The sequence below is a fragment of the Trichosurus vulpecula genome, chromosome 2 (genome assembly GCF_011100635.1).
Source record: "Trichosurus vulpecula isolate mTriVul1 chromosome 2, mTriVul1.pri, whole genome shotgun sequence".
Lineage (NCBI taxonomy): Eukaryota > Metazoa > Chordata > Mammalia > Diprotodontia > Phalangeridae > Trichosurus > Trichosurus vulpecula.
Window position 1 is genome coordinate 83,250,012 of NC_050574.1, and position 17,137 is coordinate 83,267,148.

Consider the following 17,137-nt stretch of genomic DNA (forward strand, 5'->3'; position numbering starts at 1 on the left):
GTCCAGCTGAGCTATCTTGGCTCATTCCAAACTTTGTGCAGACAGTCACTAAAACATTGTGATAGATTCCACTATTTATATTGAATATCAACTGAAACTTCACTTCAGTAAAGTAATCTGTTTATACCTCCCTAATTAATTCTTAACCTTATAACTCCCTAATAAACTCCCTAGCCCACTCACCAAGTGGCTCTTCCAAACTCTTTTTTTTTTCCTCTAACATCCCATGGCTTCAACTCTGAATACTCTCTTAGCTGAGAACCTTGCCTCCCTCGTATTTTACTGAAAAAATTGAGTCTGTTTGCCAAGAGCTCCTCCTCCTTCTTCCTTCCTCCTGATCTTCCATCACGCAGATACCTTCTGCAGCTATCTCCTTCATTCCTGTCTCAGAGTAAGAGGTGGCCGTTCTTGCTAAGGAAAATTATTCTAATTCTGCTCACTTCACTGTGCTCCCTATGTGTTCATAGAGGTCTTTCAAATTTTCTCTGAAGTAACCTTTGTGGAGAAGTAGGATAAAGATAATTTCTGTAAGTTTGGAGGAAATATCTCCCCAAGGGGAAAAACAAACCAACAAACAAACGAACAAACAAACAAACAAACCTCAGAGGCCACCCAACTATGTACTTTGATTCACTCCTTATTGATAACAATAGAATGAACAAGAATGATTCTATTTTATTTCATTTTTAATTTTGGAATACAACAAGGGTTTTCATAACATAATCTAATAAAAGAAATGATTGCACATGAAAATGAAAATCTATTACAAAGAACTTGCTATTCCTTATATATTATATATATACACACATATTTGTGTGTGTATACACATATATGTAAAATTATTATATACAAACTTTTGTTTAGAATGATTCTATTTAAAGAGAAGCCTCTGCCATCTTATAGAATTGCTGTGACATGGGGAATTCTATTAAGACTAAGCAAAGACAAAGTTGTTTCCCAATGAAACGCATCTGACTTTTTGCAACTGCTATGACCCTAAGGCTTTTAGACTTCCTTCCATTTCCTTACTTCCAGGAAATACAACTGATTGGCTGTGGACTCTGAGTGAACCTTAAAAAAAAAAGTCTTTTGGGCACTAATACTTTATTTGACCTAACATCAAGCAGACCAGCTGGTGAGTGACAGATTCTCCCAGGGCTTTCAAGGAACTCAAGTTGAAAAAGTCCTCACACTTTATTTTATTTTTCTCATAGCACAGTGATATTCCATTAAAACATAATTTAGTTTTATTCTAATAGGTGGATATCTCTTTAGTTTCCATTTTGGAGCTACTATGAAAAAAGCTGCTATAAATACTTTGGACCATAGAGATCCTTTTCTTTTTTCATCAATGTTTTTCTGAGCTTAGTATTAGTGGTATATCTAGGTCAAAGATCATGCAGTTTAGGAACTTTGGAGGCATAATTCCAAATTGCTTTTCAGAATGGGAAGACCAATTCCTAGGGGTGTGTGTGTGTGTGTGTGTGTGTGTGTAGTGTGTAGTGTATGTTTTCCCACAGGCCCTCTAATATTTGTCATTTTCCTCTTTTATCATCTGGCAGTTTGATGGGTGTGAGATGTACCTTCACAGTTACCCTAATGCACATTTAAAAAAAAAAATTACTGGTATTTTGGAGCCCTTTTTTTATATGGTTGTGATAATTTGAAATTCTTCCTTTGAAAACTGCCTGTTCATGTCCTTCAACCATGGGTCTATTGAGGATTGACTCATACTCACATAAATTTGGATCACTTCCTTATGTATCTTGGAGATGAAATATTTATCACAGATTCTTGCTGCAAGGCTCCTCCCTACCCCCAGTTATTTGATTCACAAGGGTGAAATTTTAAAAGACATGAGCGTGGTGGATCTCCTACCCTGTGACTTCCCTCTCCTTATGACGAGCCTACTTCAGGTACAATTAGAGTCTGCCTCTGGATGAGGGGTATGAGCTTTTGTCTATAAGCCTTCCTTTCCTTTCAGAGAAAGACTGCTGTCTGGAGTGCTGGGCCTGAAGGTAGAAGTCTAGACCTGAGTTCACATCAGGCCTCAGACACATTAGCTGTATGACCCCTGGAAAATCATTTAAGCTTTTTCAGCCTCAGTTTGGAGAAATAATCACACCTACCTTCCAGGGTTGTTGGGAGGATGAAATTAGTTAATAATTTAAAACATTTAAAACAGTGGCTAGAATGTAGTAGGTGTCCAATATTTATTTATATTTAATAATAAATAAAAATAAATAATATATTATAACAAATAATAAGTAACTAAATATTTATTACCTTTTTTCCTTCCCATTATTGATTCATACTTGACATAGTGTTCCACTAAAAACTCTAATTCCTTTTCAGAAGAATCGATGTCTATCCTATCATTTACGTCCTTCTTATATTTGTGGATTTGTTTTTTTTTTTTTACTCAAAAGCAAAACTTTCCATTTTTCCCTGCCTATTGAATTTTATTTTGTTAAATCCATCCCAAAGTTCTCACTTGTCAAAATCCTCTTGAATTTCCTCTCTTTTATCCAATGTATAGGCTATCTATCCATCCCAGCTTGGTATCATCTGAAAATCTGATGAGCATAACGTGTGAATTTTTCAAAGTCATTGATATATATGTTAAGCAGGAAAGGCCTATTACTGAGCCCTGGAGTATCTCACTGGAGAACTTTTGCCTAATGATAATGTGAGGCTTATGGCCTTAGGGAAAGGCCAGATCTAGTTGGAAGATTCAAGGACAGTTCAAAGGGGCTCCCAGAGACTGTATTCCAGCTTCAAGGGGTTCCCAGAGACTGTGCCCTCATCATATGTACCCATAGATTTCTTCTTTGGGTTTTCAAAAAATGTGCTTCAGACTGAAGACAAATATTTTCACTTTTCTTTTTTTTTCTTTTGTTCTGTTTACTCTTTCACAACATGACTAATGTGGAAATATGTTTCACATTATTGAACACATATAACCTATGTCAGATTGTTTACCATCTCAGGGAGGGGGGGAGGGAAAAAATGAAGGGAGAAAAATTTGGGACTCAAAATCTTTCAAAAAATGAATGTTGAAAATTGTCTTTAGATGTAATTGGAAAAAATAAAATGCTACTAAAATTTTTAAAAATGGGCTTAATGGTAGGGACTAATTAAAAAAAAAGAACTGACTTGAAAAAAGAAATTTTCTAAATTAAAAATCAGTTATTTGGCTTTTAGGGTTGAGGAGACAGTAATAGATTACCTAACTACTCTCAATGAATTGAAATCTAAGGACTTGGAAATCTTTATTTTGCACGCTGAATGAACATTTTCATAAGGGAAGGGAGGAAAGGGATGGAACCTTTATTAAGTACTTAGCAAGTGTTAGGTACATGACAAATGATGTGGGAGAAATATATGCTCTCTGAGTTCATGTAGATAAGTGCTACCAATTATGTATTAACCACAATGCAGAAATTAAACGGTTAAAAACCTAGGCTTTATTATTATGCTCAAGGATAGGTTCAGGTCTCAGAGAATACTTAAACAATACAATACCATAATTAGTAATGGGATAAGGACTCTTATGGGCAAAATTACCTCAGAGTAACAGAGAAATAATTCTTTTACATATCGCAATTTTATACGTTCCTCTTAAGGGCCATAAAAGTTAAAGAGTAGATAATCCCATGCCTCTTTAATGTCATAAAAATTGAACAAAAACTTAAACTGAATCATAATCTCATAAATCCACTCATGAAACAAACCTCCTCAAATAAACTTTATAGGTAAACTAAGTCAGGTTACAGATTCAACTACCTTTAGAAAGATCACAAAGAGGCTTATTGAAGAGGAGGATTTACATGTCACCAGAGAGTCAAAAACAGTTAAGATTCTTCATCTGGCTCCTTATCTAAGGAATGTTTAAGTCTCCCAAGTCAATTTTCACATCCCATGGGACACGTTTTGGCCATGTGAGGTTAATATGAACAGAATATAGTCTTGTAATTTACCAAAATTTGTGGAAGGAATGACCCTGAGTTCCTAATAATAAAAGAAAATAAAAAATTACCATACCACGACTTTTACTAATAGTATTTGTTTTGATCCTCACAGCAACCCTGGATTATTATAATATAATAATAATAATATTACAGTATTATAATAACCCTGGTGTTACTATTATCCCCATTTTACAGATATGGACACTGAGGCTGACCGAAGTTAAGTAACTTGCCCAGGCTCACCAAGTGCCTGAGGCCTGACACCCCCACTCCACCCATTTTCAGGACCATTCATTCCCTCCCAGCTACCTATGGGAAGAAACCAAACTACTCTGCCAGAAATAAAAAGTCCTTCCCTGTATTTTCCTGCCCATTTTCCAGCAATAATATTGCCAGCTCAAAAGTTCCCTGAGGGCCGAAACTGTTTTTGTGTCAAGCTATGGGAGAAACCCACCATTTAGGGCTCATTAGCAAAAGTAGGTGAAAATGCTTTTTTTTGATTGCATCAATTAGAAGTGATTGTGAACCAGGCTGGTCCACCTCTTTGAATCAGTCAGTCACTGTGAGAAAGAGAGAGTAGGTCACGCCCTCTGAATTTGGTATAAAATGGAGAAGCTTCTGCAGGATTGAGCAAGAGGAAGTTCTGCATTCCAGGTGTTACTGAAAACTGATAGCCCGTGGAAGGACTTTGAGGTCTTCAGAGGAAGGAGCAACTGCCTGAGGAGAGATTTTGGCTCTAAGTTGGGGGATCCAGGCTGAAGAAAAACCTCAAGAAAAGGTCAGCTCTTTCCCTCATCACCCACCCCCTTTCCAGGAACCTGCCTATTAGCAGAAGTTATAATAAATCTGTTGTTTCAATAGCCAAATATTTCCAGCAAAAAGAATTTTGCCTCAAGCACAAAGAGGCCAGGAGTTAAATAGAAAGGGTGAGGCAAAGAACCTAACCTCTGTTCAGTCTTGTGGATTTTTCCTGAGGACAGGGGGCAGATTTGGGACGATGTTTAGAACTTTTTATATAAAACAAGACCCTAAAGGCATGTGGAGTGGACCTTCCTTCCCTCCCCCAGCCACTCATCTTTCAGCCCCCTTTTGGGTATTTGTCATGCCCTGTTAGCACTAAGCTCCTTCTGGGCAGGGAGTGTTTTTGCTTATATTTGGATGCCCCATTGCTTTGTATATTGTCTGGCCAATAGTAAGAGCTTACTAAGTGCTTACTGAGTGAGTGGCTGCTTAGTGCTAGGGATATAAAATGGCCAATCAAAGAGTTTATTGCCCAATGGGGCAAGCAGACAAGCAAGACGCCCCATGACTGCCTCCTCAAAGAAAGATTCCAGACTGTTCCAAATGAAGAGTTTTACAAGTCAGGCCATTCTGGGTGTAGGTCAAAACAGAACGTCCACAGCTGAACTAGCCCTACAGTAGGGAGAAGCAGGTCCCTGGTATTTACCAAGTCTCCATCCTAGGTGACCAACAGCAACAGCTATAACTCCATTCCTTCAGATGAGGAGAACCACCAGGTTTTACCATTTTCCCTTGACCAACCATTGACTAAAACTGACTGAAACCATCTTGGTTTGTCCTGGTTTGCATTCCTGGGACTATGAATTGCCTGGGGCTGACCAAACGTTGTCACTTCTGTCCTGTGATTAGTTTGTAGATCTCCCAAACTCTCCCCTCTGGGGATTCCCAAACTTTCTTTATGCACTTTTGCTTGTTATGTAAAACAGCTTACCTCACCAACCCCTCCCACATGTAGCCTGGTCATTACCTCTGCTTTAGTACCCCACTTAAACCCAGTCCCAGCTGTGTGGCACACCAGAGCTGCAACTCACTTGGCCTGATTAAGGCCCTCAGTTTTGCTGGGTTGACTGTTTTCATTTAGAATTCACGCTGACACCCTCCCACTGCCCTACCTCTTTGCCTTAAGCTCCACTTTGTAATCTACTTAACTCACCAAAGGAGCCTGGGTCTTGCCTACCATCTCGGAGCTGAGATGTCTTTTATTTGTGGTCTCCCTCAATTACTATGTCAGTTTCTTTATTGTCTTCCTGTGTTCCTGATTGTATTGGTTTTTCTATTTGTAACACAGGACTTAGCTTAAAGCTTGGTACTTGGGAAGTACTTGAATGCTTTTTCATTCATTCCTCATTGAACTGGAGCTGATATTATCACCAATAAAGGCAGTATAGAGGGGAGCTGGGGGAAGAGTAAGAGTCCAGGCTTTCTCAGGAATTTTTTTAGCTGAGAGAGAAAAGTTATGGGATGATATCCAGCAGGAATAGTGAAATCAGGGAGTTTTTTGTTTGTTTGTTTTTGAACAAGGGATGTTTATTTTAAATAAGGGAAATATAGGTGTGTTTTTAGGAAGCAGGGAAGTAGTCAGTAGGAAATAATGGAAGTTGAGACAAACTGTTGATGTTTGGGGAGTTCTGGAAAAGACAGGAGGTGGATGACACAGAAGGTAAATGTAGATGTGAGTCTGATCTACACATACCAGGGCCTTTGGCAGGCTCTGGAGGGTGAGCCATGTCTGTCCACTTCTTATTCTAGCGGGCCCAAGACCAGGGTCTTAACTTCTGCTGCAATTTCAAAACTGAACTCTCCTCAGAGACAAGATATAGGCCAAGTCCGGATCAGAACTGAGAGAAGGCAAATTCACATCTTTTCCAGGAAAGAGTAGTAGGACAGCGCTACCACCCTCTTTACAAAGGGTGATAGATTCAAGCTTTCGTGAGGAGGTAAGTGGAAGAGTGACTGAGGAAGAAATAAGAGAAGTAGAAAGGTTAAAAGTCACAAATTGTCTATTTTTGAATGAGTCCCAAAATAGAGTTGAGAAGGGACAGTTGAAAGGTGTGGACAGAGAACCTGGAAGGACAATGCAACACAAAAGAAGATTTCAGAGAAGGTTAAATCACTATTCCAGGTTCTATCACTCTCATGGACTTGACCAAAGGAGAAAGAAAAACCAGACAACTGTGTCTGGACTTCTGGAGGAGGAACTTCAACAGAAGGAGCAGCTCAAGGCCCTTAGAAAAAAGACTGGGCTCAAGAATAGGGAAGATGAGGAACCAAAAAGTAAACACTTCAGGGAGGAAGACCATGAGAAACTAGGGAACTCTAATTGAGGTACCATGTCCCTGAGGACAAGGAGCTAAAGAAGAGGAAAGTACCTCAGGTCAAACTAGCCTCAGGGGAAGAAAAAGTCCAGTTAGAAGCAGAAAAGGCTGAGCCTAGCATTGAGGAAATGAATTTGGCCAATCTTGCCCCCAGAAAGCCAGATTGGAACTTAAAGTGAGAAACATGGCAAAGAAATTGGAAAAACTAGAGAAGAGGACTCAGGGCCATTCCAGAGACAATCTGAGAAAGACTTCTGAGGCCGGAGAAGATGATCTGGTAACTCTCTATCATGGTTTCCAGAGTGACCTCCACTATGGTTGCCTTTTAATACCCAACTAAGTGCATCTTAAGTGCACTTTTTAGAGGTATGGCTTGAGAGTTTGTCTGTTCTATGATTACTGCAATCTAAACTTTTAAAAAAAAAAGCCATAACATGATACATTCATTAGTGAGAGCTTCTCTGCTATTATCACCATGCTAATACTTTCTACCAGATCACAGAATGGTTGTTCCAAACACTCCAAGCTTCTGTGATAAAGTATCAGCTAAATTCATCAAATACTAGCCAGTTGGTAACCTGAATGAGGACAGGTTGGGGGTGATGGTAAGACAGGGAGCAGAATGCTGTATATATGTATGTATTTTAGACTTTTTCTACTTTTTAGAAAACTGACCCAAGTTGGGGTGGGAAATGCTCCTCCAGGATGTGAGTTACAATTACAAAAGAAAAACTCAAAAGTTCCAGGAAATCATCGACTTCTCTTTACTCTGTATTAACAAATACTAATTACCAAACTGACTGAATAAGGAGATTGGCTCTATAAATGACTATGGTAAAGGCATTCCTAATAGTTTAGACATCTGTTTGTAGTTAAAAACGTGTCTTTTCATTTCTACGGGTCCTAACTTTAACCAAAATAGGTTTGTAAGCCTGCCTGATCCTGAAAATTCAACTCCTACCTTTCCAGCCTCAGAGAAGGGTTCTGCCACTTAAGATGCCTAGGGCCAGGTCTCACTATTAAGTAAAGGAGAAAAGAGTGTCTCAGGTCCTATCTGTATTCTGTATTAGTAGTATACAGGAAATATAGGGGTGGGTGGAAGAGGAGAATGCAACCTCCACATCCCATGCATGGCATCTTGGCCTAGATTCATGATCTCCCTAGCACAAGCTTTGGAACAAATAGGAAGGATTATAGCTCTATAATATATTAATTATATATAAATTATATAATATATATCATTATATATATTATATATAAAATATATAAATTATAGAGCTACAAATATATAGCTCTATAAAACTATACATGGCACTGATTCTCTTTTCACAGGAACATGGATGATGTCTGTAAGAAGCTCAACTCCCAGAACTTGCAGAACCCTGTGGGACAAAGCCTTTGTCAGAAGCACCAGCAAGTCCCCAAACTCTTCTGTGAGGAGGACCAGACCTTCCTCTGTATAGCCTGTACTAAAGGTCAGGAGCATGCAGCCCACACCATTTTCCCCATTGAAGAGGCTGCTCTGAAATGCAGGGTGAGTAACTTGGGGCTGAGGAAAGATTTACAGTAAGTGACCTTTGGACAAAACTAGTTTGATCCCTCCTTGAGCCTCCAAGGGTCACCTAATCACACAGTGAAGGGAATTAGCAATAGTGAATAGAGCAAAGATCCTTGAACTAGAAAAAGAGTCCTCCTTGGAGGCTTAACTCTTGTACTTTACTGATTTCAGTAGCCTTTGATATCTAAATAGAAATTAGGCTTGTTATCTACAAAATGAAAGGCCTGAAATGAAGCAGAAAGCTCACACCCTGTCACTGTTGGGGGCTCCCCTGGGCTACTTTCTCTTTTCCTGATGGAAACCCCCCCCCCCACCCTACCCCAAGACTTCTTTATGTAGTTCTTTGCACACTTCTTCGAAGGAATATTGAATAAGGCCACCAAGGTTTGTGAAGAGAAAGTTGTGACTAAAAAATAATATAGAGACTAGATGCACATTTATAGGAAACCCACGGTTAGGCTTAGGAGTCCCCACAGCAGTTAACCTTCACTTTAGGAGTTAAGGTCCCTTCTGTTTCTCTCATTCTTTTCCCCTGCTTTGGTGCAAAATCCATGAGTTTTACATTTTGAATTCTAATTTGTCTTTGAAACCATTGGAAATGTCCCTTTAATAATAATAACCCCACTTCAAATAATTAGAGACCCACAGCCCATTTTCTTTTGTGAATCTCACTCGTGCTGCCCATCAAAGAGCAAACATTAAGATATCCATTGGGATCTCCTACTCCTTTGTCTGCTACAGAAGAAACTCCAGGACACTGCGTCTCGTTTGAGAACAAATATCGGGGAATGGAAAGACCTTAAATCTTCAAAGAAGCATGTAAGTGTCTGTCTCTCTCTCTCTCTAATTGTTAGACTGCCTGCCTTGGGAATTCCAAGAAACTATAATCACTCAAGTCAGTCAACAGCAGTCATTTCACCTTGACTACTTAGGGTTCTTACTTCCAGAGCAAATCACCAGGCTGAGTAGAGTATACTTTTCTGTTTCTTCACGTGCAAAACAAATTATAAATCAATTGAGAATGAAATGCAAATTTAAATAGTTTGTGTATATTGTAGTATGTGTATGTTTACACACACACTTTTGAAGGAAGGGACAGAAAATGAAAAATCGTAGAATAGGCTCAGTGAAGTTAGTTTCCTGAGTTGTTGCTGGGTAGGGGGGCGAAGCTGAAAAGTATAGGAGTGAGCACGATGGCACAACAGAATGTAAGCAGAACTGTTGTGGGTAATCACGTCATGGGCCAAGCCCTTTGATTTAGAAAAGGAGGTTAGAAGAGATGCCAAAAGTCTTGGGTGTTTATATGAGGGATACTAAGAAGCCACCTAAGACAGTCAACAGTCACCTACTGGTACAAGCAATGAAAATTAATCGGGGAATTGGAAATTTGATCAGGACAGGGAGGATGCCAATTTGTGAGCGTCACTTAGTAAGCCCCTTTCCTTATAGAAACGATCTAAGTGGAGAAAGTTGATGAGAGGAGAATATGCAAAAATGCACCGATTTCTCTATGAGGAAGAAAGGTTGTGCATAGTCCAAGATGAATGGAAGGCTTCAATAAATCAGCACGTGAAAAACATGGAAGATACTATCTGGAAGATAAATGAAACCAGATCCAGACCTGATTTGGACTTCCTTGAGGTGAGATTGGGGGAAGCTTTCCGGATCCAGGATATATAATTGGGATTTATTTATACTTTGAGCAGGGTGCTGGGGGAATCCATCTCCATTTGAGGCTTTTGACTTCTGAGACTTGTAGTCTCTTTCCTCAGTAGTTAAATCCCAGCTCCAGCATTTCTAACACTCCTCCACTAGGGAGGTCGATTTACTCTGAAGATGATTTGAAATCTTTCCTTTAACCAAGATATACTGGGATTCAGCCTTAAAGTGGTGATGGTGTTGAGCAGTTGAAAGTGGCAGAAGAGTTTCTAGGGAAGCTAGGTGGCATAGTGGATAAAGTACTGGATCAGGAGTCTGGAAAGACCTGAGTTCAAATTTGGCCTTAAGACACTTTGTAGCCATGTGATCCTAGGCAAGTTGATTTAATTTCTGCTTGCCTCTGTTTCCCCATCTGCACAATGGAGATAATAACATTTCTCAGGGTTGTTGTGAAGATCAGATAAAAGAATAATTGTAAAGCTCTTAGCACAGTTCCTGGTACAATAGTAAGTGCTATATAAGTGTTGGATATTATCATCATTGCTTTTTATTTCTTGATTAACTAAACCAACTTTTTTTTTGTTTCCTCACAGGAAAGCAAAGAGATATTGCAAACGTAAGTTTCCATTTGCAATAAGTTTATCTAATTTGGGAATTGTCATGGATTCTGATGTCTCATGGTTGGTGGGTACATGGCTTAGATAGAGCAGGGAGGTTAACTGAGTCTTTCTTTCATGTAGAAGTGAATCACTGCTTTCTGAAAAACCCAAGTCTTTCACCCTAGAGTTAAGAGACTATGCCATCACTGGGATGAAGGACTGGCTAAAGAGATTCAGAGGTAAGGAATTGCCCTTTGCCAGTAAATCTACACCTGTGGTTTTCTATATGGTCAAATGTGTAGGAGCCTCACCCTCAACCTCTTTCACAGGAGTTGAACCTAGTTCTTAGCAACTGGTCCATAGTGAAAGGCTACGAGCATTGTGGGTTGGGGGAATCTATCTACTCTCCCCTGGTTGGTGGAGAGAGGGCAGAGAATTAGCTCTTTTACCTGTCTACATGTCACTTTGGGTCATCTACCAATCCAAACAACAACACTGCTTCCAGGTCCCAAATTATACATATTCCAGGGACAGCAATTCCTAGGAATGGATCTGCACTTCATATTGTACATCCATTCTTGATTAATCGTGACTAGAGCATTTCCCTACTTTTTAGGATGATGACATTTGCTTATGAAAATTTTAATGGTATTCTAGCTAGCAGACTCTGGAGTTCTATGAGAATTTCTGTGATTGTCAGTTTTAAAAAACTGAGTTGCCCAGGGAAATCCAGAAATTAATGACTGTCCAGCCCCCCTTAAGAGTGGAAAGAAGAGAATGGAAGAATCAAGAGATGTTCATTCCATTAGTCTGCTCCAGAGTAGGTTCCTATATCACAACACCAGCAATTGCATCAGTGCTACCCCTTGGTGGAGGGGAAGGCAATTTAGTTTGGAAAAAAGAGACAGACAGATGGCAGACATCCCTTTGGCAGAGTGGAGGGGGGTGGGGATCACTCAACCCTCTAAGGAGTTAAGGAGAGGGGCAAACTAGGCTGCTCTCCTTCTCTGCATCCCACTCTTCCTGGCAACAGAAGGTATTGGCTAGAGGCAAGGTTCAAATGCCCCTCCGGACATTCACTTTTCTCCTTTCCTGTCTCTTGGCAGTGAATATCACTATGGATCCTACAACAGTCCGTGGCTCTGTCGTTGTATCTGAAGATCTGAAGAGTATAAAACATAGAGAAGATGACTGTCCAGATCAGCCTAACAACCCTGAAAAATTCCCTTATTATTTTGTCTTTGGTCAGCAGGCATTTGCTTCTGGCATATGCTACTGGGAGGTGGATGTGAGTGAGCAACCTCAGTGGGCACTGGGGATTTCTACCAAAAGCCGCAGGCAGAGAACCTACTACTCAGTTAGGTACATGCTTTGCTGTGAGAAGAGGGGAAATGATTTCTACCTGATCACCCGACCAGGATTAGTTTTCCAGCAAATGAAAGAGCCCATACCTAAAATTGGCATATATCTGGATTATACTGAAGGAAGCCTTATGTTCTATAATGCTATCAAATACTCCCTCCTCTATGGAATGAACACTATACCACTCACAGAGCATGTCAGGCCTCTCTTCTCTCCTTGTCCCCCTATGCCAGGATCAAGGGTTGGTCCCATGACCATCTGTCCAGTGGAAGACAGTAGTTGAGAATGGCTGTCTCTGACTGTAAGCCTTCTTTTGTGAAGGTAATCCAGGCTCACTGGTTGTTGTCACCATAAACTGCAAAAATAATAAGGTCACTGGCAGAGATACAAGATATTCAGCCTCTGCTAAAGATCAACCAAGGAGCCAGGTGACATACAGAATTAGCTGGCAAGTTTAAGGCTGCCTGCAGCAATATATCTGAAGGACAACATTCCCAAATGGCTTTATTTTCCACTGCATTGTCTGTGGATCAATTGTCACAACAAATCAAACTTCAACAGTTTCATTTAAGCCACTCTCTTGGATTAGGTACTTTGTGCAAGGTGCTGATTGGTACTGAAGTTTAATCATGGAGCTTTCCAACTATTGGGAGGGCCCTGTCAAGTCTAATGTACTTCCACCACCAACCAGGTTCAGGGGAAGATAGGGTAGACTTTCAGAGTGATGCAAAAGAGGTAAGAAGTTTTGTGTGTTTGCAAGTGACAAGCAGTCAGAAAAACTTGCATAAAGGAGATTATTTGAGATGGTTGTGATCAATTAGCATTTAAATAAAGACTTGGGTGAATACCTTCAAAATTCAGTTTTGGGTGTGCTCTTTACCGATTTCTAAATGCATCCATTTGATCTATTTCATTAACTCAAGATGCTTGGTGGCTTCTTCTTTTTAACAGAACATCTCAGTATCTCAGGATCATTGAATCTTGATTTAGAAGAGTTATTTATAGCCTCAGTCCCAATTCAAAGGGAAAAAAATCCTTTAAGAAGTAGCTGAAAGGTGGTCATCAGGTCTCAATTTGAAATCTCCCTCCCGTCCCCCCACCGCATCTCCCATGGCTAGCCAGTTGTCCTGATATCAAGCTTAAATTTTCACTTTATAACTTCTTGCTACTGTGTACTGTGTATTTTTACATAAGCCAATAAATTCAGATGAGGTCAGAATAGCACTCGCAACACATAGAATTTTCCAAATATCAATTCTCCACAATGTTTATGAGCAATGTTTAGTTTAAAAGAGGTTCATCGGCATGGGATTTGAGGTGACAATTATTCCAACCCAAGCCCCTATCAGATAAATAACTGCCATTAGTTGGACCCAAGGCAAAAAGACAATAGAATTTAAAAATCTGTTTAAAATATGGCCTAACAAGTTTGTTGTTGAGTTGGTTTTCAGTCATCTCCAACTCTCTATGACCTGCGTTAGTGTTTTTCTTGGCAAACATATTGGAGTGGTTTGCTATTTCCTTTTCCAGCTCATTTTACCGATGAGGAAGTTGAGGCAATTGGGGTTAAGGAACTTGCTCAGAGTCCTACAGCATACATATAAGTATACATACATGTGTTATACCAAGAGCGAGTGAGACACTCCACAGAGTATAAGTTTTAAATGGAGAATTTATTAGCCGGCGTCCATTCGGGGATAATCATCCCAAATCAGAATGACTCCGCATTTAAGTGAAAAAGTAGTTTATATAGAAAATACAGGGTACACTGGTTAATTATCTCTTGAAATGTCATTTTGCAGACTCAGCATGCCTGTACCTTTTATGACCATGATAAAAGGAACCTCCTTAATAGGTTGTAGATACAACATATCAGATAGCTGACAAAGTATCAACTGAAATTACAACCCAGGATCCCTGTGTCCATCTTGCCATAACTCCCACAACAAGGAAGGCTCAAGATAAGGCAGAAGTCATATAATTCAAGATAATGTCTAGGGCTGAAGCTTTCAATCTTAATGGCCATGGACAGACCAAGGGATGCTCCAGCTTAGTCTGTTGACACAAGATAGAGACATCTCTGAGCCCACTCAGACAAAGGAAGACTGTTAGGCATTAGGCTTTTTCTGGTAATTAGCTTACATTCCTTGGAAAAGTCTTGGGGGCCCAGGACACTTGCTGAACGCCAAATGGCAGGAACTCAGTCTGTTTTTCTTATGCAAACTGGGGTTTGTAGTTAGGGGCTGGGGGCAGGGTTTTTCTAGCAATAGCTGTCTGTTCAGGTATCACATATGTATACATATATATATATATGTGTATATACATATATGCACACACATATATATAATCATGTTGCGCATCTATTCAATATAGTCCAATGGTTCTTTATTATCTCTTTGCTGTTCAGTTTTTCAGTAGCATCCAACTCTTTGTCACCCAATTTAGGATTTTCTGAGCAAAGATACTGGCAGGGTTTGCTGTTCCTTCTCCAGCTCTTTTAACAGAGGAGAAAACTGAAGCAAACGGTTAAGTTTGGTGACTTGCACCATAACGCTACCTAGCTGCCCTTATCTCTAGGATTAAATGTAACATTCCGTTTGCTTTTCAATGCATTTTCTACATCAGTTTCTTAAATCTGGATGAGAAGTATCAAATGTGGCTGCAAGCTCATTCAGCTTACAACACTCCTGAGTACAACCTGAAGCAGGCCATCACATGAGCTTACAAACAAAACCCAACCCAACACCCTGGTCCCCTATTTCTCTTTCCTGTGCAATTGTGTGATGCAGACCCTGGCTCCAGGCTGTGGATATTTTCCCTGGTCATGTCAGACATCCGCTGCAGCCGCAGCAGGAGCAAAAGTTTTTCAGGGGCCATAAGCTCCTAATACCAGCACTGCAAAATCCTGAACTTCCTGTGCCAAGGTGGACAACCAAGTGACATTGCAGAGTCAAAGCTAAGGCAGTCAGCCTAGTAAAAGCCAGTGCTGGGGCACATAATTCCATTGCACCAGTGCTGCAAAGCCCTGAATTGCTGGTGTCAAGCCAAAGAACTAAAGAATACAGGAAGCAAGATAGTACACAAAGGCAGGGCACCTTGTATATGTGAAGCACTCTACTAAGCTTGAGGTAAAGAACACAGTGTGGGAAAACTTTATTGTCTGAACCCAGACTTGTTTCTTAGAGACTAGATTTGTTTAATACTTGTCTCACAACTCGAGGTCATCCTGACCCCAAGAAGAACCTTCCTAGGCATCCTAAAGGCTAACAATGTGTCATCTGGAAACTGCCTCTCAACTACAGTTTCCTTATTCTTTTGTTTGAATCCTATATAGTATGTAATTTATAGAAACTCTGGGGGAGCAGACTGCTACTTTTTTTTTGTCTCTCCCTCTCTGCCAGATAATTTAAACTTCTTCCTAAATTTTTACAGTTCTCTGCTTGGATAACTAATCATCAATGGCGTTCAGCAAGGGCCACTTCTGACCATCCAAAAGTTACACAGGTCAGAGACCTAGGTTGGTAAACTCAACGAGAAGAGACCAGACCAGACCAGAGGAGAGGAGCTTGGGTTCAGTCAGCTGAGAAATGCAATGGAAAATCCCAGCAGTCCCTGAAGTGGCAATGTGTTCCTTTAAGTGAGACTTTCCTTTTTATTATAGACCTTAGCAGCATGAAGCTTACTTAGCTCCCTTCTGTGAGGTGAGTTCCCGTAAGCCAGGGGCCCCATCTTAATTGATCTCTGTACTTTGGGGCCCTTTAAATAGTAGATACTTCATTCTTCCTTATAGAATTGACTTAAAGCATTTGAAAATAGGAGCTCTTTGACCTCCTTTGATTGTGACCGAAAGCTAGAGGGACCACCAAGCTAAGACAGTTTAAGTGAAAATGCCTATAGTCACATAGCTAGGAAATGTCTAAGGTAGGAATTAATCCCAGATCTTCCTGGGTCTCAGGTTAGCAATCTATCATTACCATACAACAACTTCATTAAAGGAAGCTAGATCATGCAATGGTTAGCAGAGTTGTGTGCCTGCCCAGAGTCAGCAAGATCCAAGTTCAAAGGCACCCTCTGACACAATCCGTGTGATCCTGGGGCAGGTCACTTAACCTCAGTTTCTGCAATTGCAAAATTAGGGATAATAAGACCCTTAGTAGGGCAGCTAGGTAGCACAGTGGATTGAGATCTGGGGTCAGAAAGACTCATCTTCTGAGTTCTAATCTGGCCTCAGAAACAAGCTGTGTAACCATGGGCAAGTCACTTAACATTGTTTACCTCAGTTTCCTCATCAGTAAAATGAGCAGGAGAGAAGGGCGGAGCCAAGATGGCAGCTGGTAAGCAGGGAGTAGTGTGAGCTCTGTACCGAGTCCCTCCAAAAACCTATAAAAAAAGGCTCTGAACCAATTCTAGAACAGCAGAACCCACAGAACAGCAGAGGGAAGCAGGGCTCCAGCCCAGGACAGCCTGGATGGTCTCTGGGTGAGGTGTATCCCACACGGAGCTGGGAGCTGGGAGCTGGGAACGGAGAGGAGCAGAGCCCAGCCTGAGCGGCATGGAACAACCAAACTTGGAGTCGGGCGGATGGGGCCCCTAGCGCCCTGAATCAGTGAGCTGCGGCAGTTACCAGACTCCTCGACCCACAAACACCAAAGACTACGGAGAAGGTTAGTGGGAAAAGCTACGGGAGTAGAAGGAGTTAAGGAGTTCGCGGTTTGGCTTCCAGCCCCGGGGGCAGCGGAGGTGGGGCAGCTACAGTTGCTGCTGCTTCTGGCCCCAGGCCCACCTGGTGGTACGAATTAGGTGGCGGATCAGAGCAGGAGTGCACAGCCTGCTGTAGATCTAAGCCCAGCCCAGGCTGGGGGTTCTTGGGGA

At 40.8% G+C, this 17,137-nt stretch overlaps 1 protein-coding gene across 1 annotated transcript; it reads left to right on the top strand.

The window, feature by feature from the left end:
• Window positions 1-8,423: 8,423 nt before the first annotated feature.
• LOC118836516 (probable E3 ubiquitin-protein ligase TRIML1) lies at window positions 8,424-12,548 on the top strand. The gene is made up of 6 exons (XM_036743779.1): window positions 8,424-8,621; window positions 9,387-9,464; window positions 10,095-10,286; window positions 10,898-10,920; window positions 11,045-11,142; window positions 12,010-12,548. Exons 1-6 carry the CDS (start codon window positions 8,424-8,426, stop codon window positions 12,546-12,548), a joined length of 1,128 nt encoding a protein of 375 aa, XP_036599674.1.
• Window positions 12,549-17,137: the final 4,589 nt, after the last annotated feature.